Genomic DNA, 18,282 nt, shown 5'->3' on the forward strand with positions numbered 1-18,282 from the left:
CCCCACGGGACCCCCCCCCCCCCCCCCCCCCCCTTCCCCCAAACACACACGCATTCAAACCACGGCGATGACACACCATTCCAACAGCTCTGTTCGAGACCATATGAAATGGGTCAGTGGAAGTCTCTTCATTTCCAGAATCACCATCACGGTTTTAGTGTTCACTCCCAACCCTGATGCCAGTGCCTTTCTCTGTTACTCCCATTACTCTGCTCTCTCTCCTTACCCTGACTCCTTCTCTCCTTGAGGAGTCACATGCCCCCCTCTTTCTGCCATGTCTGTCTGTTGTTTGTGTTGCCAGGCTGGGTTGCTGGGCTGCGAGGCGGTGCTGTCCAGCATGGCCCTAATGCAAGCCAACAACATCCCTGGCCAGAAGAGGATGATGTCACCCTTGGGTCAAGGGCAACGGGCCAGTCCAGAGAGCCACCAAACCCACTCGCAGCACAGCCACAACCACCATGGACACCAGGTTCACCATGGACAAGCCCACCACAGCCACATGGGCCATCCCTCAGGCGGGTCCTGTCCACCCCTGGTAAGGAAGAGAAAAGCTGTTATTTCTTGATCTCTATCAAGTATGATTACTTTAACCCCCCCCATCATTTTTATTAGCACTATACAAAGATGTTAATGGTTTATAACTCCCTATAATGTAGTTGTAAGCATAAAGTGTTTTAATGTACAATATTTTCAACAATTATAACATCTCCTATGAAAACATTTTATATTATTACAATCATGTTAAACTATATTGTCATTCATTATTTGTTTATACATCAGCCTCTACTTATGGATGCCCACAGGGAGTTATAAATGTTGACAAATTCATTAATAAATGCATTTATCTGCTTACAACTTATATAGTGAGTAATAAATGATTTATTCAGTGTTTATTTACTGCTTATAAATATTAAATGGGGGTTACCCTGTGTGTGAATATGTGTTTTGGCAAGTACCACGAAATAGCTGTCTCAGTGGCAAATCGGTGCAGTGCAGTGCAGTTTATGCCATTATCATTCCTTCCTCCAAAAGCTGATCCGAAAAGACGGGGATTATCATTCATCAAGAATGATGGACGGAAAGGACATGCAGGCAAATCAGAACATGCAACCCAAGAAGAAGCACAAAAAGTCAGGGTCATCCAACAAAGTTAAAGAGAAAGTAGAGGTAAGGATTGTTTCAAAGATGCACTTTTAAGTGCCACCTCCTACCTTTTGATGGTTACTTTCAACTTATTTTTGTTATTGCCGTTTGCAGTTACTTCCACCAATCAGTATGGATGATGACAGTTCCTTGAAAGTTCAGAAGAACTTCATCTGTGACCACTGCTACGGAGCTTTCCGGAGTAGCTACCACCTCAAGCGACATATACTTACACATACAGGTGAGAAATCACAGCTCACGTCTCCATTTCACTGTGACCTTTCTCACTCCATTTATAAGTTAGATATGGGAAACAGCAGCAGGCTGATTGGTAGTGAAGTTGCTACTCAGCCAGTGGACCATGGTGAACTCCTACACTTCTGAATCTACTTGATTTAAACCACAAATGAAACCACAGACTCTAGCCATCTTAAATGATTTTAAGTACTAAATTGGGTGACTACAATTGTTTTAATGAATAATTTGTTTTTATTGAGAAATGGCATGTTTTTGATTTTAATTTTGGTTTCCTTGCTCCTCTTCATTTTGTTAATGTTGGTTCTGTCAGTTCATATATAACGTTATTGTGGTGATCTTTTGGCAAACTTTAAAAAGTATCTTGTGTCCACTGAAATATGTCTTGAGTCTTGATAAATACTGATAAAGGTGTCATCTGGTGTTGTACGCAGGAGAAAAGCCATTTGCTTGTGACGCGTGTGATATGCGCTTCATTCAGCGTTACCACCTGGACAGACATAAGAGGGTCCACAGCGGAGAGAAGCCGTACCAGTGTGATCGCTGCCATCAGGTTAGTTAGCCTTTGTTTTAGTACAGCTTTTACGCTCCCTGTGTACTTCTGGGTGTCTGCATATCAGTCGGGATCCTACAGCATTAAACAAATCCAATTAGCAGTGTTGGTAGCACTGTTCTGCTAACTTTGACCATAACACACATCTTACCTTGCCTGGCTCCAGAACTTCTCACGGACAGACAGGCTGCTGAGACACCGACGGCTATGTACAGTTGGGATCAGCAAAGAAGAAAACCAGTACTCACAAGATGCATCTGCCCATCCAGCTTCATGGAGCCCCCTACAGCCTTCCAACAACCGCCTGACCGTCTGACCCACCACTTCCCACTGAAACCCACAGAGACCCTACAGACAACAGCAGTCGTCACACATTGGAGCTCAACAGTGCTGTCACTTAAACAGCCTAGCTTAAACACAACTTTAGTTTGCTTGCGCCAGCTCATTCGTAGAGCTTGATAGTGGATTTTTGTACTTTTTTTATCTACTGTTACATTCATGGGACAGGCAAAAGGGGAAGGATGAATACACGACCCTGGACAACAGGTATTCTGGCAATAATTGAATGAAACACACACAGTTCTGGTATCTTTTGGTATTGCTGTGAAGGGATTGACTGGTTGATCTGCAATCAACCCCAGTGCTGCCCTCTACAACATACGGACAGTTCACAAACGGACACACATACTGTGTAGCTTTTTAGTGTTCAAGTCCTACTCAATTTGTGTTCCTAATTCTACTTACCATGTACCAGCTACAGCTCCTAAGCGAAAGCTCACAGCAGACTTGTGGTCCATGCTGTCGTGAGGTTGTGATTAGCCACCTATCCAAAGCTGTAGGCGCAACACATCTGAAATCACATTTAATGGACTTTTTGATAACACTGACCTAAACATGAAAGGGGATTATTACAGAGTGAAATGCAAACTAGTCATTCATTTTTATCTAATGTACATGAAAGCCCTTTTCCAACACACAAGTCTTAAAACGGATCTAAAATAATTTTTTACCTGCTGTTCATTCAGCTGTAAAACTGAAAAAATAACTACAGTTGCAACCCTGTTGTTGATACCTGATAACAGCTTTAAAAACACTAAAGGTTAAGTCGATGCTCCTGAAAGGTAAAATTTTCAAATAATCTTGGTATTAGTTAAGTTATGGAGCAACAGGTGGCTCACATATTCACTGTTCTACCTTGTTTTAAAGGGGGTTCGTCCTGAATGTTAATAGGTTACGCTGTTAAAATACAGTAGAAGGCTGATTTTGTAGGAACAGTCCAGATTTTTTTTATGTTCTTGAATGAAGTTAGTGAGCTTTTTTTATAATAACTGGATGTAGGAACCATCTGTCTGTACCAAAAATAGGTGTTTCCTAAAATGCTTCTGTAATAACCCCCTCAATATAAATTCATCGTGCTTACTGTCTGTTAGTCTTTTTTTCTTCCTGCTTCTGCATTCATAGATTCTTCTGACTTTGAAAGACTTGCGTCCTTTCAAAGTATTTTACTTAGTCAGGCATCTGAAATCCTGAGGTTTACCTGTGAAATCTTGTCAAAACAGGTGGACAGTTGCACACAATTGGATAAAAACTAGTCCCATGTCTAAATTTGTCACTGAAGGTACTGGGGACATTTTTATTATTGCCAACTAGTTTGATTCAGTGTTCATGATAATGGCCCAGATCATTTCAAACAGTTGGAACTATAATTAGGCTCACCTCTGTCTTGACCTGTCTGAATGTGATCTGAATACAGTGCCATGTCATTTCATCTCTTGTTTAACCTTGAGCATCTTCAGTGAAGGTGACTAACTGTACGCAGTGGACATGGCATAATAGGGTCCACATGGTGTTTTGTATGATGATGACCTACATTATATTTTGTTTAGGCCTCTGTACGAGTAAACCGGACTAAACACTGGACTGAAGATGTTAGCTCAATTGTAGAGGTTTGTATTGTAGACTGGTACTTCTGTTGCTGTCATACTTATAGATTATGTGAAAGACGTTTGGGGCCCATCACTGACGTCTTATGAAGTTAATATATATTTAAATTGTAGTAGGGGTAGAAAATAGTATGTATGGGACCTACACTCCAGAAGAAAATCAAAGTATTTACAAAGTTATAATCCTTAGTCTGATGATTTCTTACGATAACTGAAAAGTCAACGACAAGTCATCCTTTAACTTGCTGGAGTAAAGTAAAAGCTGACACTCTTTCCCTTTTAGTATTTTTTTGCATGTATTTGTTGGAGGATCTTGTATACATTTTGTTTTGGTAAAGAGATTTTTTTTTTGTCATTTCAGGGGTGAAATGAAATCAATTTTGACTCCCTCAATCATACTGTAGTGTGGACTTTGTAATGGAGTTTTAGGGCCCCAAGTCTCAATAAAGCTGTTACACTTTTTATAACAAGTGCAGGTTGTTCACATTTTCTGCTACAGTGATTCTAAAGTGATTCTCTTTCTTCTTTTTTTGTGAGAAGCCAGATTTTCTTTTTCATTTGTTTTCCTGAAAGCAAGGCTGAAGTCAGAATTACATTATGTTCTGAGGACTGTCTACATGAAGTAATATCCATAAAATATTGTGACCCATTTCAGCAGTCTTCTACTGAGCCAGAGTCAACATAAAATTAGAAATTAAATTACTTGTCTTCAGATGGCGCATTACTTACTGAATCTTCCAGACAAGACTGCAAATCATTTCAGAAATATGTAATGCACCAATTGTGTCAGCAGATGGCATCCATGACCATATGAGGACCAATTATCTGTCTAGCAAAGTGATGAAGAAAGACCTAATGTTTTTCCCAGATTGATGGTAATTCAAAATTTTAATGGTAAATAATATGTTGTTTTAATAATGAATTAAATGGAAGAACATTGTTGCTACATAAACAAATGAGTCTTGTGAGGCAGGTGTGAAGAAAACATAAGCAGTGAGATAAATTTCAAAAGGGGAAATCAATCATCTCCACTTGCATTTGACGTGAATAAAAAGTTTAAAAGTCAAATGACTATCAAGCTACAATGAGACTACTAAAAACATACAAAACATCTTTTCAACAAAATCAAACATTCATTTTACAAAGATATGACACTGAGGAAACGTCAAATCCTCACATTTGAGAAGCTGCAACCAGCCTGCAAACGCTTTTGGGGTCGATAAGAGAAATAAAACAATCCAGTTTTATCCCCATCAATTAATCAACTAGCAACACTGCTCATTACAAAACAGTGTTGTCACTTTAGTAGGTTAACACATAGCCTTGTCAGCGCCACAAGAGGGAGGTGTATCCTAAGCTACTGTCTGTTCACAACCTTCCTTGAGACAGTGAGAAATACTTGCACTGTGCAAAGCCAAGTGCTCTGTAGATTTCAGGGGCCTTTCTACAAAAAATCAGTCACTGAAGCAGAGACAATAGATGATCAATACACCTCTTCCACAAACCAATCACAGATATCATAGCCCGGAGTTGGCTGGAAATATATGACCCAAGGTTTAATGATGCATTACACTACTTGAAACTTCCAACAAAATGTAAAAATTCAGGTGAAAGTAGTTACATTTTATGAGTTTAGAAATCCAATTTGATTACAAAACTGGCTAAAAACATACATAGCAGTCAGTCCCGCACAAGGAAATATGGTTTGTTGTAAATGTTTGAATACCCAGACAATGTATTCAAACAGACATAGCAGTCTGTGTCTCGGTAGCTAATACCCACATTCTTTAGAGAGAAGCAAAGAATTTCTTCAAGTACATTGCCCCGTCATTCTGCCTGCATGGGTATTACCACATCAGTCGCACGTTGGGAAATGCAGATCATAGCCTTTAGCACCTTCCTCTTTGCTATTGACCAGTTCCTTAATTAAAGCATTAGGATAGGCAGGATGAGATCAGCCTGAAGGCTGCTGGGAGTGTGCGCCTTCCCCCATGGGAGACATCCCCTCCCTGTGCAGCCTGATTTACAGCACCCGCAGGCCCCCGGCACTTAACAATGGACCTCCTTAAGTGAGGTAGATGGGAAGGAGACCAGAGAGGGGGAGATAACACTCCATCTTCATGCACAAAGTGCTGAAATCATCTAGGTTCGAAATCATCTCTGCGAGACAGACTGATCATGGAGTCAGTCCAGAGGTAAAGTGTAGGAGTGCTGCCTTGTGCTCAGTCTGGCTCACTCCATCAGGGAGGAGACCTCTGTTTAAGAGTGATAGCCAACCCCCTACATGCTCACCTCTCCTGTCAGAGGGATGAAAAAATAGTCCCTCCAAACAGAAATTTCCCCAACCACTAAATCTCAGCTGACTGCGCATACTGTGGCTCTGTAAACATATGGGTGGTTCAGAGGTTTACACAAACAAGCACTCGGCAGCAGAAATGTTCTGTCTCCTACAAATGTTTGAATGCCCCCTGATCAAATACATCACAGGCTCACAGTGAATGATTGAAACCTTCCCAACAATAGCTCCTGCTATCTCCCTCTCCCCGAGGTGTGGGAGAGCCTTTTCATCTTAGGCTTTGATTAATAAAGGAATCGCTGGTTGGTTGAAAGCAGCGATCTGCCCCCCCGAGCATCCATCATGCCTGTGACAGCCCACCTCTGTGTTAATTAGCGGTGATATTTAAGCTGTCTGAGGTGTTCCATGGCCGTCAGCGTGGTGGTGCTGCTCATCATTAAAATTTCAATTCCTCTGTCCGGGTTACTCCCATCTTCCTGGACACCTCAGTGAGCACATCCTCAAACCTTCACACACAGGCACAGGGCGAGCATTCACTGCAAGTGGCAATCAAGACGTAACAATTTTTCTGTACATTTCTTTTCTGCATGTAAAGAAATGCAAAGAACGACGAGAAGAGGAAATCTGAAATAAAGCCAATTAACTGTGAACATGACCCAGTTGGTGCACTCATGTCTTTTTACATGCATTTTAATGTTACCCCAACTGTATCAGCATACGTGTAAAAAAACATCAATTTGACTTATCACACTTTCTCAATAATTATTTGATATTAAAGGAAAGAATTTGCCATAAATCTAAAGTTCTCGTCAAACAATGAGCAGTGAAGGTGTGAATGCATTACTTATTAATGATTACCAAATATTGCAATATTCTCTAATACCGGAGGCTATTATTCAGAAATAAATTATGGATGTAGCTGAATCCTTGTCTGCCTTATAACCAAAAGGCATCCGGCACTAGTTTGAGAACTTTAGCGATATAAAACTTAATAGCTGAGTTAGGGAATGGTGTTTTAGCAAACGGCGGCCATTTTACACCAATCTGATGGACAAAATGGCCTCCAAAATATACACAAAGTTGGTGTATACCCAGTGTCCATAGGGTACTAGGGTATTACTGTTAGTTCTCAAAATATAGTAAATGTGTGGCCATTACCGACGGGATGTTTGCCAGCCACCTGCCTCACAAAACATCTCTGATGGGGAATGTTCTGTCATATCATATTCAGATGTCTGCCACTACCTTTCTAATTAGTGTGACTCAACAAGATTAATTAGCCTCTGCATATCATTCCCAGTACTGAAAATATAAATCACAGAGGAGAGGAGAAGTGAACGCCACCACCAATCTGACAGGTGGCAAGGGAAAAGTGAATCTTGGCCTACTTGCGTGTTTTGACGCATTCAAATCGTGAATATTCATAGGTGAAAAATTAATCTCCAGTCAAGTCAGAACTTGCAACCTGAATTTTCAAAATCAACTTTTTGCAGTTTGGCTTAATCACACGGACGGAGGAAAGCCTGAAATAAGGTAAGGTAAGGTTTCTTCACTGAATAAATTTTGAAATGTCACAGTAGGAAAAGCACAGGTGTAAATAGTAAAATGATTTGGAGGAGGCCCAGAGGCTGCAGAGTATGAGGGCACCCTGCTGTACACCTTGGCTTCAGTATGCAGATATATTTACAAAGACCAAGTTCAGTTGTGCAGGACCTTGTTGCTGAGATTTATTTGGCCACAAAGTCATCCACATTCCCCTTGACAGGATATACACCCCGGCACCCTGCAAACTGTCTAAAAATCACTTTCCAACAGAGGTGTGTTTAGCCTCGACAGATACATTAACATGCCTTGGCCTTACGCCTTCTTATTAATCTACAGCTTGTTGGGACACGTTTGGACTGAACTGGCTCTTTGGGGAACAACTAACCACTTAAAACATGAGTCCATATTTGGGCTTCAGAGGCGCTGGATGCTCACTGCACTGTGGGCAGTCATATTCACCTGGGAAGCCATGACCTTTATGTTCTGTAGACCAGAAACACACTTCACAAATATAGGGAGAGATGAAAATTAAACCATCCATTCCTTTCGCCTCATATGAGTTTATCAATTTTCAGCAAAAGCTTCTTCCATGACCTCAAAACTGCAGATCTGGTAAAAGCTGCCACATTAACGATGTATTTTCACCGGTCCAAAAAAAGCCCCAATTATATATCTTAAAGAGGTTCTAAAAACAGCAGAACAACAAAGACAAAGGTTCAGAAATGGAGCATGATCCTACACAAAATACCTCAGTGAAATGGTTAACTCTACACGTATATATTAGTCTCAGCCCCTTCTAACACACCGCCGACCTATCCATCATTCCTCCGAGTTCAAAGGGGATCATGTCTTATCAAGATGTAAAACCTGTTTTCTTCTCTTACATGGCACATTGTCATGGGGCATGTTGTGTAACCCCAAGTTATCAAGTTCATGAGAAGGTCTCTTACAAAATGATGCAGTCCCACTTGACAAGACAAGTCCAGGGCTTTCCTCTCCGTCTCTTTATTTTCCGACAATTTTCCACTTGAGCAGACGACCTCAAGTGTGAAGTGAAAGAGGGAAGAGAGGGGATTTGATATCCAGGGGAAACGGTGCATGAATTCACTAGGGGTTGATAGACAGGGCAGGGGCAGCCAGGGTTTTTACCCTTAGAGATTTCCATGGGTCAAGGCTGTTACAGGGCCACATTCTCGCTCTTCTTGATCTTGTCAGGATAGACTGTCAAGCTGATGAAGAGATAGGCTGCAGATAGATGATGCCGTTGCACGAACACTGGGGCCGCAGTGAGCAGATGCAGTAGCCAGACACCAAAGTGACTTTGGCAGTTTGCTGCTGTTGATAAGCTATGCGATATATGAGTGTGATTCAAAGTCATTTAGTATCTTCTGACCCCCAAGTCAAACAAAAACTGATCATAAGAAGTGTTGAATGAGAGATGAAAGATAAATGCACATTCCATGCCGGCAGAAAAACCTCAGATTGGAGGCAAGATGTGACTGGATGCTTGTGTGCACATCTGTACACATTTTCTGTTTCTTATTTTTGCAGTATACATCTGTGGCATTAACAGAATATTTTGTGAACTATTCACAGCATTTCTGGACAGACACACATTTCTGTTCTTCCTCTGTGACCACAAGAAGGTCTCTTCTCCTCTCATGACGTCAGGACTATTATACTCCAGCGCCACCTCCCTTCAGGGATAAGATTTTACGATTGCAACCTGACACCGTTTCTGTGTCCTATAAGCGACAGAGCTGTAACTCACTTCAAAGGCAGGAGGCATCAAATCACAGTGCGCCCATAAATTAACCTGTCGAGTCTTGGCCAATGGGAAGGTAGCTTTAAATCTCAGCTGTCACGCTGGCGGCCAATGGAAAGACGATGGCAGTAAATCTATCAGGGCTGCGTCTGTTAACGGTGTTGTGGTGTGGTTGGGGAATCCACAGGGAGGGAGGGAGGGGAGAAAGTGAGAAAGAGTAGATGACAGAGGGAGGAGGGAACAAACTAAAGGTTCCGAGCGATGCAACAGAAAATGCTTTTCTTTACATTCTCTGGCCCTGCTTCAAAAATACATATACACATATCGTAGTAAAACTACAGAAGGCACGCAGAGGGATTTTTTTCCAGCAAAAAAAGACTAAACGTGGCCTGGGGAGAAAAAAAAAAAAAGAGAAAGAGACTATGTTTGCCTGATGGATGCAGTGGGAGTTGAATAACACCAGCAGAAACCCTCGTAAAGCTTTACGGCCAGCACGACTGTGTCTGATGTTGACTGTCTACAGTGAAAATGACGGATGGCCCTTCTTTAGTGCTCTTCTGCATCACTGCTAGACCAAAACTCAGTGTTGACTGTTTGATAACAGCAGTAACCCAGTAACCTCTGACTGTCGTGATACAGCACCATCAGAGGTAGGAAGTTGGCTGGCTACATGCTGCCCTCTGGATTACAGGCGGGGTCCAGTCGAGCCTATCCACTAACCAGATGTGCAGCTTCAGAGGATGATGGAGTTCAGCAACCCTGAGCAACTAGTTGTTTTGCCATGTAACCACAAAGAAACAAAACATGGTCCTGGTTGTATCTAAACAGTACCAGCTTTGACCAGAGAGTATTTTCACATCCAGAGCGCTTCCACAGTCACTCTTCACTTTCACTATAGAGTATTGCACTGGCACAAGAGAACTATGGGGAAAACAGCAGAGGGAAAACACATCAGGTAGAATATTTCCTCGATTAACAATGCCCTTGGTGGTGCACTTTCATTATCCTATCAAAGTTGAACATTTTCATGTTATAAATCTAACAGGTATCATAAAATAACTGGTCCTGCAAAGGCAATGCTATTCCAACCCAAAGAAAAAAGCTTTCCCTTAACAAAGCCCACAATTTTTTCACCAACCTGTAACGACATCCAATAAACCAGCCACGTTTGTGGTGACATTTTTATCTTACATCAACAAAAAAATTAAACATTAGCATCAGAATTTACAGTCATCTTATGTCATTACTATGAATACTTTTTTTCTTTTCTTCAGAAACATAAACAGCATATTGAGTTATGGCAAAGGCAGGCAAGAGTGCAATGGTGGAGGTGTTGTTTTTGGCTGGCTTTTCCTGGAGAGGCCATGATTCTCTATTCTATGGGAATCCATAAACAGACCCGGAGAGGGCAACTGGGGCCATAAACCACGTCAGGCTGCCGAAATGCTGCTGAGGCAAAGGGAGCAGGCCTCAGCCCATACCTCTTCCTCTCTGCATGTACACACGTACACACACACTTTGAGCAGCTTTTAATGACCTATTTCAAAATGCTATGTTTACAATGATTCTACAGATGTGAGGTTTTTTTGGAAAATTGAGCAAATGCAGCAGCTCAACAATAATGTTTTACCAAACATTATGTTAATATCATTATGTTAAGTCTTAGTATTGTCTAGTGCGTGGAAATGTGAAGGCAGTAGAGGTAAACACACCCTTGTTAATTTTAATACATTAGGTCATTAAACATCATGTGGGTCTTGGCCCTTGTCCTGCTCAGACAATATAATGGCACTTCCTTTAATATGTTTACTGTATTGGATCCAACACGCTGTCATTGTTTTCCCTAGTGTTGTTTCTCTTTAGCAGAGAAAGCCATTGGATGGGTGCTCAGGCCCATTGACTATGACATAAAGACTCTGTAAGCTTACAGATGATGATAATTTATTGACTCTAATTCACACAGTCCACTCACACAAACACACACACAAGAGAAAGAGAGGGACTCTTTCACTGTATGCATCGATCAATTACAAGGCTCTAGCCCACACGTCTCTGACAATTTTACTGCATGTTATGTACAGCATGTCAAGCCATGGCGTTTCAAACTGTTATACTCATGCCTGTATAATTAATATAAATTACCTCGCTGGCTTTTTATGATGGTGCAACTGTAATTAGCGGATGAAAGCAAGTCACTGCGCCCCCGATGGTGCCGCAGGGCTAGATGAAAAGTGAGGGACAGGCACCTTGAGTGGGATCTGTTTTAACCCTCTCTCTTTCCCGCCGCGCCCTTGCTGGGATCTCATCTAATCACATTTACTGTTGTCTACTTCTGCTAACCTCGTCCTCCTTAACCTTCATGTTTCCTCCCATCATGGAAGCCACACACTGAGGCAGAAGCTGTCCTTATTATACCAGCAAACCGGTGCGATAACAGTAAACTGGTGCAATAATGGAGTCCATCTATAATGATTACGCTCCCCTTTCTTACCACTCTTTCTCCAGTAAAACACTTAGCAAGGAGTATCAACATAGCCCCCATTCATGCTATCTCTGCAACCATAAAGAGCCACAGATTCAAGGGCTCAATCTAACTGGAGCAAAGCCAAGACAATAGGTCCACAAGTCAGAGCCAATAACAGTTTCATTGACTACACTCCTCTCTGTAATGTGAAAACATCAACCCACATGCAAGCCTCATGGCGGCAACACGCAAGTGCACAGTTGCCTTGTTTTGTATCACCTGCTGTCTGGAAGCAGTTAACTGTGATACAAAGCTGACACACAACATGCAGAGAGCTTTTTAAGTGTTTTTTTACAGTATTTCTATTTTTTCCAACATGTGCGCAAGATTGATTAAATTGGGAGTATTTTTTTCCACCTCCAAACTGCAGAGAAAACTGGCATTTCTTTGTGCTGCCTTCTATCCTACATGTTTATGATTGAGATAAGCTGCTCCTGTCAAACACATAATTTGACACAACCACAAGTTATTGGACAGAGGGGGGAAAGTATGAGATTTCCAGTTAGGCTTTCTGCATTCCGAGATTACCACTAATGTGTGTGATCCTTTCCACAAACTGCTCCAAGCCATAAACATCTCTACATCAAGACCACTCTATCTGCTTTGCACTTTGATGTCTAGGTCAAACGACTTATTTAGTAATAGATAAAAGAAAGAAATCTCATATATGCCAATAAATGAAAGGGCTACAAGCAGTAGCTTAATGTCTTTCTCTGGCCAAATGACATGTCACAGCATGCTAGGTACAGTAAGCAGAGGTGTCTGAATCTAAGGAAAAGGAGGGAGGAGACATGATCTATAACAAGACCTGCTACCAAATGTGGTTAAAAAGGTTGGATCTGTTTTTGCACCTTCTAATGATTAGCATTAGAAAATATGAGGATACCTAGCCGGAAGGATGAAGATACATAATTTCTTCTCCTGTAATATGCATCAGGAAACAACATGATATACTGCCTATTCTCACATCCATTTCTCTCTGGAGTGTACCCTTCATTTGCATGAAAATGAGTATTATGAGGTTAGTGTGTTAAGGTGGGGGTGCATACATTGAAGCGCACAATTCAAGATGCACGGGGTGCGTCTCTACATAGTAGAAACAAATCAGGTATGACTCCATAAAACTTGTCACAGTAACACAGTACAGTGTGAGCTCCTCATCATAGCCGCACGAGTGACTCTCCTCCCCCTCTCTTCCATCTTGCCTACAGTATTAATGTACCTTTGCCTTGCACTTTGCTGCAGACAACAGGAGATGGAGCCCTTGGTCTACCATCTCTGGCTCTTGAAGAACAAAGAGCACACAGCATGGCAAGCTCTGAAATAAGGAAACACTAACTCTTAAAAGCCTGCTAAATAAGTATGACAAATCATTTTAATGCTATGAAAGTTGGCCTATAGTTCATGATTATTACGCTGTGGGTGACATTTCTTAAAACAATGGTGAAGTGTGCAGCAGTTAGTGTTCGACATACCACAGCTGTTCACATACCAGTGTCAACATTTATTAAAAGTATCTGATGATGGAAGATCCCCAAAGTATATTCAAAACATACCTTGGCGATCAGTAGTATGACTACAGAACTACACTTTTTAATCACAATATTCACATAAATGAAGTGATAGTGCCTTAATACTTCGACCAGAGGAGATGACAGGGCGCTGTCAAACAGGATTAAATTGTTGTTCAAGAAGACACATGGAATGCTGCCACAGGCTACAATGAGGTTTATCATTTTTTTTTTTTTATAGACAGATACGCTGGTTTAATAAACACCCAGGTACTATAATGAAAAAACAAACAAAACAAAACAGGACAGCTCTGAAACTGGAATGTACACCCTATCTTATCCTCATGTTGAGTATGTCATACAACAGAAGCCTGTGCAAAAAAGAATAAAGGAGAAAAAAAATTTGTCAAGCAGCAGTCCTAGGAGTGTGACTGGATCAGCCACTGGTACTCCTTACAGCTTTGATTGACGAAGTGGAAATCAGTCAAAAGGGAGAATGTGTGGATCAGTGCCATGAAGACTGGGCTGAACAGCGGCTCACTGGTATGTTCACTATCGCAGAAGCGACCACTTGATTTGTTCTTTGGCAGACTGGAGAACCTGTGGAAGAGAACTAGGTTTGACCAAGCAGATCGCTCCAACACCAAACATCAACTGAAGTGGCCAGTATTAAATCATGGCTACAGTATGCGATAACCCCACAAGGAAAACACTATAAAATAAAACAAATGGAAAAACGAGTGGCATCTTGTTGAGGATGTTAAAGGGAGGAATGGTAAGAAAAAGTTACATATAATTGTTAAAAAACAGAACAAAAAAGAAGGGTGAACGAGTAAATGAAGAGTCTAATTAATCATCTTAATTCATTGAATGAAAGCCGAATCATAACCATAAAGTATGGGGATTGGGGACAGCCATTAATCATGGCCAGAAGAAGGATGACGGTAGCCAGTCTCAGGCCTCTTAAATGACAACATTAATCAAGAGGAGCTCACACACAGGCAAAAAAAAGGAACCACCGTTGGCTACCTGCTGCCTTACTACTGAATAATTAATGTTATGTACACTGCCATGCATTGAAGACAATGCAATATATGACAATCTAGGAGCGAGTAACAAAGTAGGAGTAGAGGAGAATGATGCTATAGCAATGCCCTTGTATTCATAGGTTCTGAGTAATGAGTTTTAACAGTCAATAATCTAATGGAGCTTTTAAACTTTATAGCAGAGAGAGGAGCAAGGAATGTTTTTCTCACCTGTGTGACTGTCTGCTCTGTCAAAGGCACATCATCCCCCTAAAGGAACAATTATGTTATCTTTACTGCTGACACAACCAACATTAAACTGTGTTGAATATTTCGGAGAGGAGCTTACTCTGAGAGCCACACGGTGCACGACTTGTTGCGGGTCACTCTCTAGGATCACCCTGCAGGAGGCAGCAAAGAGACAGACAGACAGTAAATCCCAGAGACAAAATGCTGCACTAACACACTGCAGTCATTTTAACAAGAGATGACTTAGTTAAAAGATACAACTAAATTGTTACTTACCCCCCATCTACAATTTCATCCACAGCCAGGAAGAGCCCCTCCATATTCTCCAACAAAGCCCTCCTCTCAACATTTTTCCTACAGAGTAACAAAAAAAACAAAATATCATGTACAGGCTTAACTTTCTACACACCAGAAAAGGATTTGTAGATTTGTTCAAGTTTTAAACAATGAATAACAGCTGCCAAAACGTACCTCAACATCTGACTGAGCGAATCAAAAAGGCAATTTAGAACAGCCATAAGCATTAGCTGTTGAGAATAAAATAATATGTTGTTAGAATCTGTTATGTCTTATGAGCCCACCTTGTTTTTTTATCATCTGGAATAAAATCACTCAGAAAACAACATGTGAGTTATCACTCAGTATGGTGTTGACAACATTTTTTTGGACCTTAAGGCATATTTTTCTTCTATTTTCTATATACGCCAAACTTGGTATCCATCTGTGCAGGTGCTAAACCAGTGTTAGGTTATAAACAACAAACATCAAGTGTACAAATAAAAATACAATGGATGAAGTTATTTTATTTACATGCATTTAATTTTTGTAAAATATAAAAATTAAATATTGTAATCATAAATATTATTTAAATCTGTAAAAACCTAAATATAGACAGATTAGTTTACATTGATCTACAGCAACATAAACTGTATGCAACAATATTCATGTCACAAATAAACCCATAAAAATCTACGAGTGAGGCAAAACTCTTTTGAGGAAATAGCTTAAAAGAGAATAAATTTGCTAGTTACGTTAAAGCCAAAAACAACTAGGATTCATTTAAAGTAGGTCATTCTGTTGTTGAGAAATTGCTATGAAATTTAAATCTGTATGATAGGTCAAATAGGCTATTTATTTTTGATCTGAACATATGTCTATATAAATGTCATCTTCAATTGGAAATAAACAAAATCACACACATAAAAATGATAATTAAAAAATCCACGAAGAATGACATGTAGATGTACCATGTAACCGAACTTCACCTCTAAATAGGTTCAAATGCAAGTGCAAGATCACTTGTGACAGCGGGCCACACAAGTCATTCTGACACCAATTTGCAGTTGGTGAAAAAGTTACATGACTGCAAAATGTAAACTAAAGAATGGACTGCACAAAATGAAGACTCATCGGTTGAAGCCTGTAAGTATTTTAGGGCTTTGGAATATATTACACCGGGGAAGCTATCAATAGTTGTAGTTGTATGAGACAGGGTGGGATAACTAACACTTTTGGTAGATTTATGTTTGTGTGACTTTGCTTATTGCTGAATAGTTGGGCTACAACTCTTATTTATTTATGATTCATTACAAAATCCTCAAATTAGGCTTACCTCGTTTTCATGGGAACTTCCAATCACATAAAAAAAGAGGTCTATGTTGCTCTTGTAGACAACAGTGAGGCCCTCGAGTAACGCTATCTCACCTAAGGACACACAAAAAACAACCATGCATGTTGTTAGACATGTACTGAGGTGGGGAAAAGTGGCTGTCTTTAATATGGTAAACACATCTTACTGTCCGTCCTGTGTGTTTTGTTGAATATGTTCTTCTCAAAGGCTTTCTGCTCCTTCACTGTCGGGTATGTATCGTCATAATACTGTAGATGAATTTTAAAGTGAAGACGTTATTATATGCAGATATATAAATTTAACTCACAATACACTTGGACAAGTTTTAATTTTGATTAAAGGCTGGTGATATTCAACATTTTTCTTCAATATAATGCAATAAAAAGACAAAAACCAACAGTGCATTATTAGTATTTCAATACTCTCCAACTTCCTCAGCTGATCAGCAGCACTCACTCTCCTTTAACAAGGAGAAATGACCCAATACAACTCTGCAATGTCTTAGAAATTGTTCTTCACTAAGAAGAAAATAGTGCGTTTATTGGGGACTATTTTCAGCCGTAAATGTGGTGCACTAGTGAGTATTTTATTTACAGCATTGTGAAAATCTGCTGAAATGGCAGTGCCCACATTCATGGTACAAATACAAAATATCACCCAGTACAGCTGTGTGGCTCTTTAACATGTTTTAATATTTTTTGGACAGCAATGGCGGTCTATGGCACAGAGTAATAAGCAATATTAGGGTTTGACTAGAGACAATACATGTTAGTAGGGTAAATTTGTTGTTGATTTTAGTCTGGTGTTCAAAAGAAATATATAGAATATCACCAAGGTTACCCTTTCAGTTCAGTTAGCAAATTCTCCAGAAAGGTTTAACCAATTCATTTTGCTGTACTTAATCATACCTTGGCATAAAGCCTGTCGCCATCGTTGTCCAGAATCAAAACTGCTTTGACAGTGTACAGGGATGGTTCCTGTTATGGTAGAAGACATAAAGCACTTTTTTTTTTATTTACGAAAGTATCATGTGGATGTCACTCATTAACTTAATCAGTGACTGAAATGATCAAACATTAGTTATATCCAACTTAATGCTCGTTAATGAACTCGTAACAACAAACTCTGACAAGGCAGTGCCGCTAACATGGTATCATTGAAACACGCGCAACCCGTTGTGAGTATTTGAAATGTTTGCTTCTACGCCAAGTCAAAAGGAAGACATGACACTTCCACATCACCAACAAACACATACACGCCAAGCCAACTTCTATGAGGCTAACGTTAGCTGGTTAGCCAACACAGCCCTCCCGTTTACGTTTGTTAGTCCATGTCGCGTTAAAACTCGATAGCAGAATTACCACCTTTCGCTACGTTTCAAGAAACAATCCTCAACATATGGTTATGTGAAGTACTTATACCTGAAACTTAAACGACACGTATATTGCATCAAATGAATACATGTGCTAATATTACCAGAATGGGAGAATCCATCTTCTTTCTTGTTAGCAAACCAGCTAGAAGGCTAGCAGTAGGCTACGTAACACGTACAGTGAATGAGGCTCTTTCCTATTGGCTGACGCAGTATACTGCGTTGCGCGTACAGGGCAAAGGGCCGTTCAGTACAAGGCGCGGAGCCAGGAAAGAAAATACATTTCATTTAAGCTGAAAGTGATATGACATGGCTGACCAGAAAGCAGCCTAGATTCAGACCCAGCAGCATATGTAACACATTAGCCCCTTCAGTGGGGAAAGTTGCAACATGAGAATATCCCTCAGGTAAAGTCAAACATTGTATGTTCTCCACAAACCTTATCTCTGTTATTCTATGCTAATATATGAT

The 18,282-nt window shown here is 40.4% G+C and overlaps 2 protein-coding genes across 3 annotated transcripts in view; one reads left to right on the forward strand and one right to left on the reverse strand.

Annotated features, from left to right (window-relative positions):
* znf740b (zinc finger protein 740b) overlaps positions 1-4,358 on the forward strand; it is a 6,758-nt gene extending 2,400 nt beyond the window's left edge. The window contains exons 1-6 of one of the 2 annotated variants that reach the window (XM_046056907.1): positions 18-112; positions 302-535; positions 1,033-1,167; positions 1,258-1,384; positions 1,833-1,951; positions 2,118-4,358. In XM_046056907.1, coding sequence (XP_045912863.1) covers positions 68-112; positions 302-535; positions 1,033-1,167; positions 1,258-1,384; positions 1,833-1,951; positions 2,118-2,267 — 810 coding nt within the window. In that variant the 5' untranslated portion in view covers positions 18-67 and the 3' untranslated portion in view covers positions 2,268-4,358. Of the gene's footprint in view, positions 1-17; positions 113-301; positions 536-1,032; positions 1,168-1,257; positions 1,385-1,832; positions 1,952-2,117 lie in introns of those variants that run through there. The other variant, XM_046056908.1, reaches the window with a different exon arrangement.
* Positions 4,359-13,507: 9,149 nt separating this feature from the next.
* On the reverse strand, positions 13,508-17,980 carry copz1 (COPI coat complex subunit zeta 1). The gene is made up of 9 exons (XM_046056949.1): positions 17,916-17,980; positions 17,348-17,416; positions 16,606-16,687; positions 16,422-16,513; positions 15,281-15,336; positions 15,086-15,163; positions 14,910-14,961; positions 14,792-14,830; positions 13,508-14,135 (listed from the first exon to the last, which is right to left on the reverse strand). The coding sequence occupies exons 1-9, from the start codon at positions 17,931-17,933 to the stop codon at positions 14,088-14,090; spliced, it is 534 nt and encodes a 177-aa protein (XP_045912905.1). The 5' UTR covers positions 17,934-17,980; the 3' UTR covers positions 13,508-14,087.
* Positions 17,981-18,282: the final 302 nt, after the last annotated feature.

This window comes from Micropterus dolomieu, linkage group LG08 (assembly GCF_021292245.1).
Source record: "Micropterus dolomieu isolate WLL.071019.BEF.003 ecotype Adirondacks linkage group LG08, ASM2129224v1, whole genome shotgun sequence".
Lineage (NCBI taxonomy): Eukaryota > Metazoa > Chordata > Actinopteri > Centrarchiformes > Centrarchidae > Micropterus > Micropterus dolomieu.